The sequence below is a fragment of the Pecten maximus genome, chromosome 15 (assembly GCF_902652985.1).
Source record: "Pecten maximus chromosome 15, xPecMax1.1, whole genome shotgun sequence".
NCBI classification, from domain to species: domain Eukaryota; kingdom Metazoa; phylum Mollusca; class Bivalvia; order Pectinida; family Pectinidae; genus Pecten; species Pecten maximus.
The window spans coordinates 21,833,633-21,850,827 of NC_047029.1; the positions used below are offsets into that span (position 1 = coordinate 21,833,633).

The window sequence follows — 17,195 nt, forward strand, 5'->3', positions numbered from 1 at the left end:
CATCACATAGCCTGCCAATTAGTATATGGAATGTCTGGCTACTGGATGATCCAATCGTCATGTATATTGATGTTGGGCTTGCAAAATGATCAGTTGTCTATTTTAACTTTTAAATTACTTTTCATTTTAAAAACGTCTTTAATAATTTTTCCAGTGACGAATTATTTGTACTTACATTGTCAATGTATCCAATCTGCCTCAACTTCTCGAGTAAAAGAAACTGAAGACACCAATGGGGTCCGTTTTGGGGAAATGGGACCATCAATTTTATTACGTAATAAAAACTTCTCGAGTAAAAGACACCGATGGGTTTCGTTATTACGCTTTTAGCAGTGAAACATCGAAAAGTAATCATTCTATAAAAGTGATATTTAATCAAAACCCTGCATACAAACGACAATGGAAAAAGTTAAAAGATGATCCGGTATATTTTGCTATGAAAATGTAATAAACAGCATATCTAACAGCATCTTCAATAATACCAAATGTGTTTCACTCGTGTGACAAATATTTTGATATTTTTCACGAATGCGCAAATATCGAAATATTAGCCCCACTCGTAAAATATAGTTGGTTTTACTGAAGACATCGAGGAATATATATATTTTGTAAGACTATTAGAGAAATGCTGTAATGTTTTTTCAATCGTTCAATTGTTTATCTCTAAAATAGAAATGACGACATTATACAGTTTAATTTAATAATTTTTAGCCCCTAAGGTACACCCTAATACTTACACTAAAGTTTCGACTCGATTTGTGTGTCCTCAGAAGTGATTAATAAACTTTGCGGCTTGTTGTGACGGTGTTATCAAACCTTTGCTATTCGGGGTCAGCCCTGGTCATGGTGTTAGATAACGACATTCCGATGTTCTGCTGGTACAGTTTTTTCACATCTTTTTGTACCACGGATGGTACAAAAAGATATGAAAAAACTGTAACGTTTTTTTCTTGGTACACTTTTTTCATATCTTTTTGTACCAAAAATGGTACAAAAAGATATGAAAAAAGTGTAACGCGGTACAAAACCTTTCACATCATTTTGCCGGCTGATACCGGCTTTTGGTACATAAACATGTGAATGTAAGCTGTGATTTTTCCTAAGTGGTTTATAATCTTTCTGTAACACATATAGTACAAAATGATTTGAATTTTCACATCTTTTTGTACCATGGTACACTTTTCTATGGTACAAAAAGATATGAAAAAACTGTACCATTGAAAAAAGTGTTACAGTTTTTTCATTTCATTTTGCCAGGCTCTTGTCGGCCATCGTAGTACACTGTTGCAGACGACATAATGTGTATAAAGTAACACGCATAGCAGCATTTTTTTTGCAGCGGCACAGGGATACGTGTGTTGCAGCACATTACTATATACACATTACAGTGGGTTGATATAGGAACTTTGCCTCATAACTCCTCAGAATAACGTTCGGCATGTCCCTGTGACACCGAGTATGTCCAAAATGACACCGTAAATTGACGATTACTCGAAAATGAAAACATTTAACAACTCAAATTTCTTGTCAAATCTAGTTCGTGTCGACCCCAATCATGTGTCTTGAAATCCATTCTGACAGTCCCACTGTTTCTGATATCATCTGTCCACAAAATTTTAATAATTCTACTTCCGGCAAAAACATGAGAATGACTGCGTAAGCTCTCCTGGACTCCGTCCAGAGAGCTAATAAGGATATTAGCTTACAATTATTGAATGGCATTGTAGCCGTCATGACTTGCATTTCAATTTACAGACAAAATGTCGCAAATGGATGATCTATTCCACTGTAATCTTTCTTGAATTTAACATAAATAATATGATTTTTTTATTATTACGTTAACTCTGACATGAACCAGTCACTTAGCGGCGAAACTGTGGATAGTATGTCTTCATTTCTTCTGTCTGTCTGTAAACCCGGAATATATCGTTTTGTTGGTGTGGAGTTAAACTTGACACTAACACATATGAAACGTCATAGAATTATGACGTCATGATGACTTCACTTGATTGATTTTGTTATTGAAAAAGAAATAAATGGTTTCGCTTGTTTTTGCAAATTGGTTTAAATTCAATATGAAATTTGTAAAACTTAATAACACCATCATGATATATTAAGATATCATACTGATACTAAACTCTTAATTTTAACTGGATTAACCTAGCACTTATTAATCATAACCTTATGTCGTAATATTTAAGCTATATTTTATCATTTAAATAGAGCATCCGCCACATATTGAATTGTTTTTATACATCAAAGTTGCATGTGATCATGTTGAGATCATATCTTCACTTACATGTGTTCAGTCACATTAGTTATCAACTGAAATAGCCGTTTTCATCGGCAACATATATCTAATGTTTACTTATCATAGCATGTGTCAATTCATATACTGGAATGCATTTACCTTCTCAAATGTCCATTTGTAGAGAGACCTACAGAGACACATGATGAATCTAGGGAAGAGGACAGTGGTGTTGCTATGGGTAATTACCGCGATTTGCTCTTCAGTAGGTAGGTATACTTATCTGGAATATCAGGAACGTATTTTTAAAACACACAATGTATACATAGTTTACCTCACACAAAATAAGTCCAAATGTTCCTTTTTCTGAAACTATAACCAAATATATGTATATCTGAGCAAATCGTGGAATCCGTTAATCTCACCCTTAAATATAGGATTTCTAATGTATTCCGCGTTACAACAACAAAAACACGGACTCGAATAGCATGATTATATATATATGCAGTCGAACCCGGTTATTTTGAAATGCTCGGGGAATGGAAAAATACTTCAGATTAACCGATTTTCAAAATAACCGGGATCCAGCCTTTTGCCGACATATTTCAGTACCGCGCTGCGTCAAACAACACACCATTGTTCAATATAGTTTTACTTAGTCAGTATTTACAATCGGTTCGAAAATGATAATAGTTTCACAGTTCGTTTAAAACAACGTTAAGTTCGACGGGAGAGGTCTTCGACTGTTGCTTGTTTTTGTTGATGTTGAGTTCGCGGACACACGTGAGAACAGTTTCCGGTACATCCGGGCTACTTTTCAAGAAACAATTGTCTGAAATCGGACATGTGCGTCGATGATAGATGATTTTCACGAATTGCTTGAGGGTCGTTGTCAATATCACTGTTCTGGTTATGGCCTCGTCATTTGTAATTGTCTCGCGTGTAGTTAAATCAGAGTAAATTTCGATGTATATATGTAGCAGAAGCCAAAATAAGCTGCGTCCCTCAAGGTTTATTCGTCAACAAATACAGATTCATGCTCATAACGAACGCATTTAATGATTAAAAGTCACAATTTATTTGTATTGTGTAAATCAGAATTTCATATTTTACCTATCTATTGATCGGACGCACGTACCGTAACGGCTGGTAGTTATATAATCTAAGCCAGTCGTGGCGACTTTCAATTTAAGCGATACATCAACAATGATTTTGCAGTGCCGGGGGCAATAATTTCCTTTCAAATAAAGCGATATTTCAAATAAACCGATTTCAAAATAACCGATGAAACAATACAAAGACAAAGAAGGCATTTGGACGGGGATTTTATTTCACTTCAAATTAAACGATATTTCAATATATCCGATTTCAAATTAAGTGGGTTCGACTGTACATGTAAATATATACCCTCGACACGTCAATCAGATTCCAACCATCATTGCAATGGGCTTAAATATATGTCCTACACAAAACGTAATAGTTTATGCTGTGGTCTTGTATTGGTTGATTTATTGCTGTCAAGAGACAAATTGGTTTCCATCGGTATTGATATTGATATCCGTAAAGCTAGTATTTGTCAGATATATTATATTTACAACATATTTTCCTCTTGTAAGAAAATCACTTTAACTATGATCGAGATATCATTACGTTGCTAATTGTCATACCTTATCCCATAATGACCCCTGATCTATATCTGATCCGTTGGTATAGACATGCTCATTAAATGCATATTGTCTAGGGTAAACATAAAATACAGTCGTAGTAATATCATTGAATCTTTTTAAAATTGGTATATTAATATTGTATATATTGCTATACAATGTATTTATCGTTGGCTTAGGATGTACAAATTGTATCTACTCCCTCATTGCAGGATTAATATGAGACCACGTAATTTTGGATCTTATCTGTTCTCTCCTTTCTGTTAAACTTCCATGTGTTTCTCCAGATACAGCCTTTCGTTGACTTTTCACTACTGTGAGGAAGGCTTTAAATTCTGTCCTGTGTGGGAGCGAGGGTCTGGTTGAAATTATATAGAAACTGAATGTGATTTTCTTATTATAGTCGTCCGCAGTACGAGTCAGTGAGGTAGCATTAAATAATCGGTATTAGTTCACACAGAGACAAGCACAAATATATCACAGCTTCTCCTTATGTATATTGTTCGTACATTAAGGTACATTGTCTTTAAATGACCACAGCCGTTGATAGGACGGTAAGCAACATGAAGACACAGTCAAGGACATTCGTATACTTACCATCGACATTTTTATTCGTTTATTTATTCTCCTTTACAATGTTATTAGTATAATATTCATCATATTGTTTACATTTGTTTACTCCCCAGCAACCGATCCGTGTAATACTGCGAATGTGTTACCGAACATGGATAAACGAGGACTTAGTGATCATCCACCACCCGGGAGCCGTCCAATTGACGACCATTACAACATTCCTGATGGCGGAAGTTGGTACAGAGTTGAAGGACAGCAGATGCTTACCAGTATATCGACCGCGGGTTTGGAAATGTGTGGGACAACTTTTCCCATATATATGCAAGGTAATGTCGATCCATGGACTCAAAATGTGTGCCTTAATCCTTTGGCAGGTTTTGTCGATGAAACAGAAAACGCGTACCCTCTGGTCCTCAATGAAATCCATAATATATATGGGGCAAAGAAGTAATTCAAACAGTGTGAACAATGAGGCTTGTTAAATTTTCGAGACAATCCGCCCCATTATCAAAACACAAAAAATACAAATACAATCACATATTATATATAAGAAGTATTGGAAATACAATAAGAATAATGTTTTAGTAACTGGAGAAACCACAATGAACCCTTCGGCAAACGTGGGCCGAAGGCGGATACTAGCGTGACTGTATCATGTTCAACACTAGAACGCTATCCTTAAAACCTTTTTATAAAACATGAAATCGTTTTGATCCCCACCAGCCCACCAGCTGAGTCTTTGATCAGGCAATGGTCTGATGGCATTCTTTTATCTTTATTATTCTTTTTTTTTGGGGGGGTGGGGGGGGGGGGGGGGGGGGGGGGGGGGATAGTTGAATCTAACATATTTTATTTGGTCGTTGTGGTTCGCATGATAGTAGACTAATCTGGACTAAATATTGCCTGCAAAAAAAACATTTATTTATAAAAAAAATTATTAGTTGAACAATAATGGGCTAATTTTATTTAAATATACAAGTTTATTCATTATCACACAAAAAAATATTGATCAAGTGACGTGATTCTAACAAATGATAAGATAATAGACTAGTACAACAATGTAATTACTTGCAAGTTGCAGCGTTGTAAAATACTTATTCGACAAGGTATTAGCCTGAGTTTGTAAATCTTTTTTTTTTATTTGCAAAATATCAAAGAGAACGGATGCTGGATCCAAAGCCCTGTGAAAACTGTAAGAATGTCATGCAAACACCAACTACAATACCTTGATTTTCGGTTGATGAATAGCTATACATATTTACAGTAGCCCAATTATTACACAATATTGTATGTGCGGATACAATAAAAATATTACTTAAAGTCTACAAACATAACTGTTGCAAATTAATTGAATAACAAGCTATTAATCAATTAGTTTGATAAGAGATAACTTTAGCCTCGGAAACAGACATGGGTTCCCCATCCCAGCAGGTCGTAAAAAAGTACTATCATATGACCTGCTGCTAATGAATCACAGTATTCACGACAGAATATTAAAGCATGAAAGACAGTATTACCATAAAGTAAGCGAATGATAATAAACCGGTACACGTAATTTCATATGTCTCTTTGTTAAACAGTATTTCATTTCCTAATGCATTTGCTTTGTAAATATACACAGCCGTTTTGAATGATGGTACATTTCTCTGATGTCATAACATACATGTACAAAATGTATATAAATCTAAACATATTAGGTCTAACAGAATATTTCCTATACAAAAAAATGACCTCATTTCAGAGTATAAGCCTCTGAGTGCGTCGCCGGGCCCCCTAATGCAAGGGGACACAAGTCCTGCGCCCTCCAAGTCCGTAAACCTTCTCCACGGTGATTAAGGGACATTCCATAATAAAATGATATTCGTTTTCAGTACAAAAATTGCAATAACGCATATCCGGAGACATTGGAATCGGGCGATGCCATCTTCCGCTTCAATATTCAATCTATGAGAAGATACCCGAAACCTTGTTTATATATATATATATAGTTTTAAAATATAAATTCAACACGACAACTGTTGTTTCGCTAAAGTTTTCAGGCCTAACGGCAATCTTCAGGCGATTCATTTATTAACGTCGTTATCGAAACACAACAGTTGTGTTGAATTTATATTTTTAAACTATTTAATCGATACACAAAGTATCTACAAGTTTTATTCTATATACATATATAGTTTAAAAATATCAATTCAACACGACAACTGTTGTGTTTCGCTAACGTTTTCAGGCCTAACGGCCATGTTCAGGCGATTCATTTATTAACGTCGTTAGCGAAACACAACAGTTGTGTTGAATTAATATTTTTAAACTATTTAATCGATATACAAAGTATCTACAAGTTTTATTCTATATATATATATATATTTACATTATCAAGATATCTCTTGTAACCAAATTCATTTAAGAAAAGTTTGGTTTATTTTGTTTAACGTCCTATTTACATCTAAGGTCATTTAAGGACGGCCTCCCGTGCGTGGGTATGTATGCGTGTGGCGAGTGCGTATGTGTGTCATGGGAGGCTGTGGTATGTTCGTGTTAAGTCTCCTTGTGATAGGCCGGAACTTTTGCCGATTTAAAGTGCTATCTCACTGGAGCATACTGCCGAAGACACCCAGCAGCACACCCCACCCGGTCACATTATACTGACAACGGGCCAACCAGTCGTCCCACTCCAAATATGCTGAGCGCTAAGCAGGAGTAGCAACTACCATTTTTAAAGACTCTGGTATTTCTCGGCTAGGGGACAGACCCAAAACCTTCCTCACAGCGGCGAACGCTCAACTAAAGGCCAAAAGTGAGGCATTGTCAAGGGAGACATTAGGAAGAAGAAAGTTGTTCAGAAAGAAGAGAAAAGATAGGATCCCAAGTTTAGTCGCCTCTTACGATCATGCAATGGGGCCAGCAGGTACAATTCTTACGCCCTAGCTGCAGGGCACTTTAAGAAAAGTCTATAACATCTGGCTCGTGGTGAGTCTATAAGCTCTCTATGAGTATTGTATGAATACTATGTCCCGTACCCTTGGTTGGAATAATGATGTAAAATACATCAATATCTCCTTGTTTAGCCAAACATAACCAAAACCATGAGCACATAATATGTTCTTCGTCCGTTTAGCCCAATTTATGGTACAAGAAGTTTCCACTTGCGTGTAAAGCTCGTTATATATAGACTTAACCGTATATTCTTTTGGTTATGCCATATTTCATCATCTTGGTGTATCTGATAAAATTTAAGTTTTATGCATGTAGATGACATAGTTGGAGATAATTGGTCTGTTCCCAATGAATATAAGATATCGGTGAAAAAACTACTACGAATATTTATCAAGACTGAGAATATAAGAAATACGAATGTCGAAGTGTCCCTACGGGAAACAAACGATTCGGGCCAAATCGGACCAAGATGCTGTTACATGATGGCGGGAGGCGACTAAATGTGAGTCTCAAAGAGCAACAATTAATAGATACCAGTCTTAATAAATATTCGTAGTAGTTTTTTCACACCACTCTCTATAATTCTAACGATCTTAAAGGTAAACGAAATGCTGATTTGTTTTTTATTGTTTCCACAATTAAAACATTCACTCATCATTCAATTTTATTATTTTATTAATTTAAATCGTCTCATGTGTGCGTTATATTTTTAAAATGGTAAATAATAAAGGACCTCTCGAAATCGCATGTTAAACCTAGCATGAGTTATCGCTCTTGAATTCGAAAGTGTTGTGACGTCATACATGACAATCGCCGAGCATAGGAAACTTCACAATGGCGCACGTATACAACTCCGATTGTAGCGACAATGACGAGATACCCGAGGTCTCTTTCACATTAAATATCCACCCATATATGTATGAGCCTGAGGCATCTAATGGTGACCACCACATCGACTCAGATTCGTCAGATTGTCCAGCAGAACTGCATCTATGTGACGTAAGTGATACGGACAGCGCAGCTTCCAATCAACCTGTCGGAGAATGGTTAGTTTTCTTTGATTTGTTTGCTTATATTTGTATGTCAGACTGTTCACTCGATCATCTCACTCTTGTGTCGTTATTTCTTAACGCCACTTATATTATCACATCATACAATAGCCAACGTAACAGCAAAATTAAAGAAATATATGCATCGTTTAGTGCCTACAGGGACATAACTGTACTTCCGGTATCGGACACGTAAGTCTGCTTGGGCTTGAGAATTATTTCACAACTTCTTTTAAGAAATACCTATTACTTTTTTTTCAAGAGCTAATCAAATACCAAAATTATACCAATTTCTGGCGATTAGCGAAAAGTTACCAACCGCAAGATTGTCTTTACCCCGTATGATGCTGTCATGCAGTTTGAAAAGCAGGAAACTAAAGTTTACATGTGTACTAGACCATACAGTACAGATGTCTGCATTCGATTTCATAAAATGTATTCTCGAACAGAAATAACATGGAACAAGTTCATTTCATTACGAGAACGTTTATTCCTAGACAACAATGAATTTGACCACAGGTATCCTAAAATGAAAAACACAAAAACAACAAAACAGTAAACAAATATATTAGCATTAGTCTAGTATACATAAAAAAAATCACTTGTCATTATGTATATTTCTTTATTAATATGCAGACAATTCATTTCAGTGTAAAAGAGTCATAGCTTAAGCGTACGGTAAATCTGAATTCTTTTTGAAATTGTATTTACTTAAACTATGGATTCATAATGCCAAAGAAAATAGAAAGGAACTTAGAAAATTCAATGTAGAATGTAACATAAAGTGACAACCTGAATAGTACTTACTCACAGAGTATCTTGTTATTGCAACTTTGACAATGAAGTGTAGAAGTTCTAAAAAAAGAAAAGATGTTGCATGTAGTTGTTCGGCATATATAAAAGATACAAAAATAAAGCAGAGGGTCATGGCATGGGTTTGATCCCGGCTGGCTGCACACTACTACTCCTTGAACGTTTACACATTTTCATAATTCACATAAACAAACAATCGATTAGTTGATGTGCAACATACATGGATGTACTAGTCACTCATCCGCATAGATGTTTACATGTTGTTACATACTACTGAATCATTTGATAACATTTGCAAGAACTTTTCTGTATTTCCAGGTGTTCTTGTGGTATGTGTACGCATATGCCTACTGAAGAGGAAAGGAAATGCTGTCATGATATGAGTATTTTAGAGGAAAAAATGACCAATATAAACTGTATCACCCATCATGAAGGATTTATAGCAAACTATCTTAACTTGCATGTACTGGAAACATCATATTACGAATATGCTGATACATATGGCCCAGGGGCACAAGAAGACATTCACAGGTAATACAGCAGGCAATGCAGTACATTCTTTTTACACCACATCGTTAAATAATGTAGTATGCAAATGAGTAGTGCGATTACAAATTTAATTAATTTGGACCTTTGTCGATTGCAACAGTAAAAATACATACAAGTATGTGAAGAAGTATCTTGACAAGTTGACATTAAAGATATTTTATTATCAAAGTCTTTTAATTTCAGGATGTATCGTCTGATAGCATACCGCCGCTTTATCAGGTGGACATGGAAGGTCCTTGGAAAGAAAAACAGACGGGTTATACCAGCATGTGCAGTGACTGCCATACGGAAACAGTTTCCATCTGAGCAGTATACTGGATTCAAGTATCCACGTTTCTGATGTAACTTGTAAACCTGCGACTATGGTTGTGGATGATCAAGTCCCTGTCAAAATTTCCCATTGCACTACGGAGTTGACTGGCAATAGAGGGAGGGGGTGCGTCCATTTCCTGACAAAGAGCTGCTTCAGCCTGTTGGATGGTTGTGAACTGGAGTCTTCTGATTATGACTTCCTCCATCAACTCTGTGATGTAATCTGTAAATATACAATTCAACAAACACTGTGATGTCATCTATAAATAAAAACAAAATATTGTATTAATTCAATAGCATAGAGACTGAATGTGCTGTTTCATCATAACTATCTTTTTTAGTTGTTGCTACCAAATATGTAGATTAGTATGACCATGCCCAAGAACATATCAAATAAAAGTATTTTTTCTATATCAATAGCAGTGTTCAGTCTTTTTTTCAGGCAGATTCTACATTAATTCACACATTGCTTTCATTTTTTACATACCAAAGTTCTGTTTAACTTTGATCTCTTTTGGAACAGCATCCCCTTTTCTACCTTTTGGAAAAGCTATTCTGTACCTGGCTGTCCCATCTTCCAGAGTTGCCTGTGGCTTTGAGGTATTTGCATTGAAATGCAGGGCTGCCAGACAGAGTCTGAAAAATATTATAGTTAACAGTCGATATAATTAAAACAATATGTATCTCTAAAAATAAAGTACCTTAAAAAGTAATTTTCTATTAAGGGCATTTTATTATATTTATTTATTACTATATATTTACATTCTGTGAGACAGTCTCCCATTACTCCTGTGTTAAACCAGATGGTATTGATCACTGTATAAATGCAGCCCAGATTACATGACTCACGTCCGTCAGCGTCACAAAAATGTTTCGCATTGCATTGCAGGTGAATCAAACCTAGCAAAGATTTCGACTTGGAAAAATCGCGTAATTATGACGTCATTTTGGTGATTTGTTGATCATAGTCACACCGAGGCTTTCTATTACACATCAATTTGATTGCAAATCAAACACTACAATGAAGTCGATTTCACATGTGCCGTTCTTTCAATTGAACAAACAGGGGAATAGCTGAACTTAAAACCCAGATTTAGCAAAGAGAAAGTGAAGTTTAACGTATGTTCATGTAAATATCACAATTAAATGCTTGTTAGATTGTACTTATTGTCGATATTAATGCAATCTGGATGGCAGATAAATATTCATGATGCCCTAACGGGCGTCATTCTATTTATCTGTCACTCAGATTGCATTGATATATTGACAATAAATACAATCTACCAAGTCTTTAATTGTTAAATATATAGGTGAATAACTGATTGCTAGATAGAGATATGTAAATTGTCCTGAAGAGAAACAAAATGATAAGGTTCAATGAATGTATAGTTAAAAAATACTTTGGTAGATGATTTCTTTTAACCCTTAAGATGTTTTAATATTACTGCAACTCACCTGGCTTTCATCTGATTGTAGAAGAAGTGACTAACCTTTTGCGCAAAATAGTTCACCACATTGTGAAAGGACTCTAAGCAAGATGTCTGTTGTGCTGGAGATAGCTTTCCAATATCCTTCACCAAGAGTTTCCCACAAATAATCTTTTGTATTTCATGGAATACTTTGCTTCCTAAAATAAAACATTAGGGCATGAATTTGATGGAAAATACCCAGAAAATACTTTTAAATGATTACAAAAAAAAAACAAAAAAAACCATAATAACTCATATCTGCTATTATTCTGCATATATTTTCATTGAAATGATCTGGAAAAATCTAAATAGAATAACTGGCAGTGGAAAATTATAGTTATGGTATGTTTTGTTACATTGGTTGTATCAACAGTGATTCCGGGTTATTTTGAAATTTCAAAATAATTTCTGCACTACTGGAATTAGAAAAGAAGCATCTTCAGTCTGTTTAATTGATAAATAAAGTTTAACTACTTCAACTTTGGACATCAATCTTCAAATTATAATTCAACTGATCATGAATAATATCTTAAAATAACCTGGCTTTATCAATTTTCTTGAAATGTCCCCATGCTCACAGGAATGGAAAAGATCTCCGTGACCCTCATGTATGTTTGAAATATGGTTGAGGATACTTTTCCATTTTTGCCGAACAAGTTCTGCATTTCCTCCACTGCTAGCAGCACACCAGTATGCATGGTTGCTTATTGATCTGGCCCATTCTCCAGCTATTGCATACTTTTTTGACTTTCCAAGAGCTTCCAGCTTCTTGTATACACCTATGAAAAATTAAAAAGAAAAACCTGATAATATTTCAATTTCATGCTTTATTATCCCCCCCCCCCCCCCCCCCCCTTTCCAACAAATTATAGTTATAAATTATTTGCCAAGCAGAGCCGTCATACAGGAGAAAAATTAATCCAAGGGTAGAAATTGTATTGAAGGACATGTACATAAAATATGTATGCAACTTTAAAATAATTACTCTCTTTGTCTATCAAAACTATTAATGCTCAGTCATATTGAAGAACATTTTAATGAGCTCAGCTTACCCTTTGCCACATGCCAAACATCAAACCAATGGTTTATATCTTGATGTTCACATGCCATTAACTTCTTTACTTGGCAATGTCTGTCAGTGACCAAATCAGATACAGTGATGCCTTCATCTTTCAAGAATTGGAAGCAGCGCTTCAGTCCTTCAAGTTCCATTGCATAGGAATTTTTCACTTCATTTGACTGTAATAGTATAATATATATGGAAATAACATGATGAAAATCAGAATATTTATATTTCTTTTCATATAATGAGATTATAATGTACACTTGTCAACTTCATAAAAACAAATTTCAATTAATTGAAAGATGCAAATTGGAATCTTTTGATCAATGTTTTTTTTAACATTATGAATACATCCCAGTATGTTGGTAAATTAAAAAAAATATACTCATAAGTATACAGCACCAAAATATTGTTTATCATCATTTTGTCCAAGTTATAATAAATTAACATTTAATTACCTGGACAAGTCGAATATCAACAACTTTCGCAGTTTCCACATCCATGAGTGTGTAGCTTCCATATTTTGCAGTGTGTCCTGGGGAACTGCATCTAGCATCACCACCTAGTTTCAATGGACTACCACTTTTTCTTTTCTCATTAAGATACACAGACTGTTGGTATTGCCAGCATGATAATGTTGAAGGAACAATGTAGGACCTTTGGAGTTTATTATAGGCTGTCAGACTCAAACCTAAAATTCCTGTATGGCTCATGAAATTGAATGTTTTCAAAGGACTGTTCCCACAAGCTATTACTAGGTTTCCCCAGGGCATTGCATTTGAAAATGGCTGGCTCCTCCATTTTCTGAGAAATCCACATGTACATCTACTGGCAATACAAACACATGTTTCAATTGTTGTTTTATTGTGTTGTAAGTTTCTCCTTTTACAGACAGGACATAAGTCAAGAAGTTCAAACAAAGACTGTTCAAATACAATATACTTGTGTGCCTTGTCTGCGTCCGTTTCTTCACTGTCAAATTTATAATTGGGTGTGGCGTCACCTTCCAAATCAGAAAAGTCCTCCTCTGATGGACTCCATTCATAATCATGGTCCTCATCTGGTAGAGAAATGTCCATGTCACTCTCATCATCACAATCAATCTCTGAATCTTGCATTGGGGCGGTGTTGTATCGGTGGCATTGCACAGATGTAGACGAGGTCTGGCATGTGGCCTGTACCCCACAAGACATTACTGAAGACTTTGCTTCTGAAATTCTTGTCTGTAGACTAACATGAAGACGTTTCTGGAAATAAAAATAAACACTAATGGATATATATAGTATACATGTAATTGCACTCAACACTACTTACTTATACCTAACATACATGTACAACTATTAAATAAAATACATATATGCATGCAACAGAATACATGATTAATTAAATTTTATCCACTGCGCATGCCCCCACTATGGATTGAACCGGGGACCTCTGGCATATTATTAGTCTTGCACTCACAGATCAAGATGAAGAGATCTTATTTGATGTGCAGTATATTGCGACTTTAGTATTTACCAGGGTTATATGGACATATTTTCACTTTGGTAAATTTCCTTCTCAACTTTGATGAACTCATTTGTAAAAAAAAAAAGAACTTTACTGTATGAACACAAATAATACTGCTCTAGATAAAATAAAGAAATACAGTATGATCGAATAAGAAAGACAATATACATTGTACCTTTCTGTGATTATGTAACAGAAATGTTTCAATGTGTCTTGTCAGAAGTGTAAATAGTCTGTCACTCAGCTGACACCATACTTATATGTATAGGGCCATGGTGTATAATCACTGGAAACCAGAGTTTGATTGCTGTCGGGGTCTCAGCAGGAATATGTGTTTTCCCTGTCAGAATGTATGTAGAATCAATCATACATCTGGTTATGCAAATGAAATTATATACTCAGGAAACTATGCAACTAATTTATTACTTACTGTTAGGTTGTAAGATGTTTGACAGCCAACACTGAATGTATCTAGAGGATCATCTGGTCCTACACACTTGTCTGCTGTCTGGCTGCATGTCTGGGTTTCCATATGCACCTGGTTAGGCTGGTACTGTACATATAATGGTGCATATGGAGTACTGGTATTAATCAGGCTGTGACCACTTGTAATGTCTGGTAATGTCTACAAACAATAATGATGAAAATATATAATTAACATACACAAATTAAATGAAACGTATATTTCCACCAGAAAAAAATCCCCAATATTTGTTTACAAGACGTGTACTGAGTGTGTACATTAATGGTACTGTACAAATTGTATACATTATACTTACAGTACTGTACAGTGTACGTACTCATCAGTACAGAGACATTTATAGACTGATCAGTAGTATAAAATTAATAGTCTACATTTAATTTTCATTTTTTTTTTCAAATAATGTGAAAAATCTCTCGCAATGATAAATAAACATCCTGATACATAGAAAATTTAGCGATCATATGTTTACTTCGTTTGCATGTAAATGATGCTGCACAGGTAAATTCAGTACACTACTTCATGTAGATCTAGGCCTACTGTAACATGCCATACAATAAAATTGATACACAAAATATTTACCTCGAGACAGCGTCGTTTCTGGAAAGCAGTCCTACTTTTGCTTGCAGTTATTGAAACTGATCGACCTGGAACGACTGGTGAAAAATCAAAAATTGTCGGAATTGCACCTGGTTTTAATGATTTTCTTCCTGGCGTAAAACCGATTGATTGAAGCAGACGACGATCATGAGTAAAACTGTCTTCTTCAAAATGTCTCTCGCACAATCTACTATGGTCACTAGGAGAAAAGTTTGCTCTCTTCAGTTTCGTAATCCATATATTCCGCAGTTTTTTGTCTCGTGGAAAAGCAAATAAACTAATCTTCTGTCCGCGGTTACTGCTGTTATTGCAGTTGATGGCCGCACACTGCACCATTTTGACAGACGTTTGTTTACATCGCCTGACAGGTGGCGCGGAAGCGTTTGTCATCAATGACGTCACAGTCAGGGGAGATAAATCGGATAATACTTTGAGATTTACGAGATTGACTTGACAACGGTGTTTTTTAATAAAAGCAATTAACATGACTAACATTTTTTTTTTTTTTACAAAATAGCACATGATCGTATTTGGAGATACTTTTATGATATTTTGACACGATCGGCAATTATATTTTGGGTTTTTGATTTCGTTTACCTTTAAACATATTTTTCTATAGTTTTTCAGACTTTGTACACGATATTTTATCTATCACTGTAGAGACGATAATGCAGCATTTTTATTCTGAAATCTGATATCAATGTAATGTCGTCCACTTGCTGTATTTAGGGACGAATTGTCTTTGAACTCTTCGATATACTTTCACGTGCGGGGGAATTCAAAATATCTCTGCCGTTGGTCGCATAGCGTTCTAGTGTTGAACATGATACAGTCACGCTAGTATCCGCCTTCGGCCCACGTTTGCCGAAGGGTTCATTGTGGTTTCTCCAGTTACTAAAACATTATTCTTATTGTATTTTATTGTATTTCCAGTACTTCTTATATATAATATGTGATTGTATTTGTATTTTTTGTGTTTTGATAAAAGGGCGGATTGCCTCGAAAATTTAACAAGCCTCATTGTTCACACTGTTTGAATTACTTCTTTGCCTCATATAATCATTACAAGTAATTCGTATCCTCCATACATTTTTGTGAGGATCCAGTGTTATCTGGATTAAATACTGTTTATATTACTTCTTTGACCCATATATATATATTGCTTGTCTTAGATTTCGTTTTATAAATTTCGCATTATCATTATCAATTCTTTTATATGTCGGTATTCTTTTTACTTCATAATCGAAAAAAAACAACTTAAATTAGATTGTATGATTAGAATGGTTTACATTAAAATAAGAATATATAGAGTATATAAAGAGTATTTCATAAGTGTTATGCACCTTATCAGATGGGTCCAGTTTGTTTTATACTTAGTCTTACTCGTAAAATGCGTCAGGCTTTTTTTTACGAGAAACTGAAAATATATATTTTGATAAATTTATTGAAAAAAGTAGACTTTTCCGACTTTTTTTTCTTTTCATGGATTCCATTTCTGTGGTGTCTGTTTCATGTCTATAATTTATTCACTAAAATAGCGAATAACAGTATCTCTCAAAGTAAATACATCTACAAAACATTAGATACAAAAATTAACTACAGACCGCCAAATATACATGGTGTTCTTATTTCAAGACTGATTTACCTGATCAACTATTTATTCCTTGAGTTTGTCATTATTCTCACAATCTTTTTGCATGTCGATCCTAAAGGAGCTATACCAAAATTAACGGATGGAATTGTAAGCCGAACCGTTTGTACCATCACCTTTGGCAACACGTGCAGCCATCCGCAGCACATCAAGATAAAAGTATGCCAAGATTTCACGGCGTACTTTCTCTCGCCTCCTCGAAGTACTGGCTCAGCATATTGTTTTGGTACGTGTGACATGAGAGGATGTATCCTTTTAAACGGAAAATACCTCTTTTGGT

At 35.1% G+C, this 17,195-nt stretch overlaps 3 protein-coding genes across 3 annotated transcripts in view; all 3 read left to right on the top strand.

Moving 5' to 3' along the window:
• Positions 1-17,195, top strand: part of LOC117343315 (von Willebrand factor D and EGF domain-containing protein-like) — an 85,213-nt gene that overhangs the window by 39,990 nt on the left and 28,028 nt on the right. The gene's annotated exons all lie outside the window — the stretch shown is intronic.
• LOC117344002 overlaps positions 1-17,195 on the top strand; it is a 32,531-nt gene that overhangs the window by 2,157 nt on the left and 13,179 nt on the right. The window contains exons 3-5 of the mRNA XM_033906597.1: positions 2,433-2,517; positions 4,599-4,811; positions 16,977-17,141. Of these exons, the coding sequence (XP_033762488.1) occupies positions 2,433-2,517; positions 4,599-4,811; positions 16,977-17,141 (463 nt within the window). The remainder of the gene's footprint in view (positions 1-2,432; positions 2,518-4,598; positions 4,812-16,976; positions 17,142-17,195) is intronic.
• Positions 8,118-10,515, top strand: LOC117344003 (P2X purinoceptor 7-like). The gene is made up of 3 exons (XM_033906598.1): positions 8,118-8,465; positions 9,600-9,812; positions 10,014-10,515. Exons 1-3 carry the CDS (start codon positions 8,254-8,256, stop codon positions 10,168-10,170), a joined length of 582 nt encoding a protein of 193 aa, XP_033762489.1. The 5' UTR covers positions 8,118-8,253; the 3' UTR covers positions 10,171-10,515.

Bases quoted from the DNA above. Each gene is read 5' to 3' on its own strand.
- LOC117344003 (XM_033906598.1), top strand. From the start codon at position 8,254: ATGGCGCACGTATACAACTCCGATTGTAGCGACAATGACGAGATACCC. The intron at 8,466-9,599 runs GTTAGTTTTCTT...CTGTATTTCCAG, and splicing joins AATCAACCTGTCGGAGAATG to GTGTTCTTGTGGTATGTGTA. The intron at 9,813-10,013 runs GTAATACAGCAG...TTTTAATTTCAG, and splicing joins GCACAAGAAGACATTCACAG to GATGTATCGTCTGATAGCAT.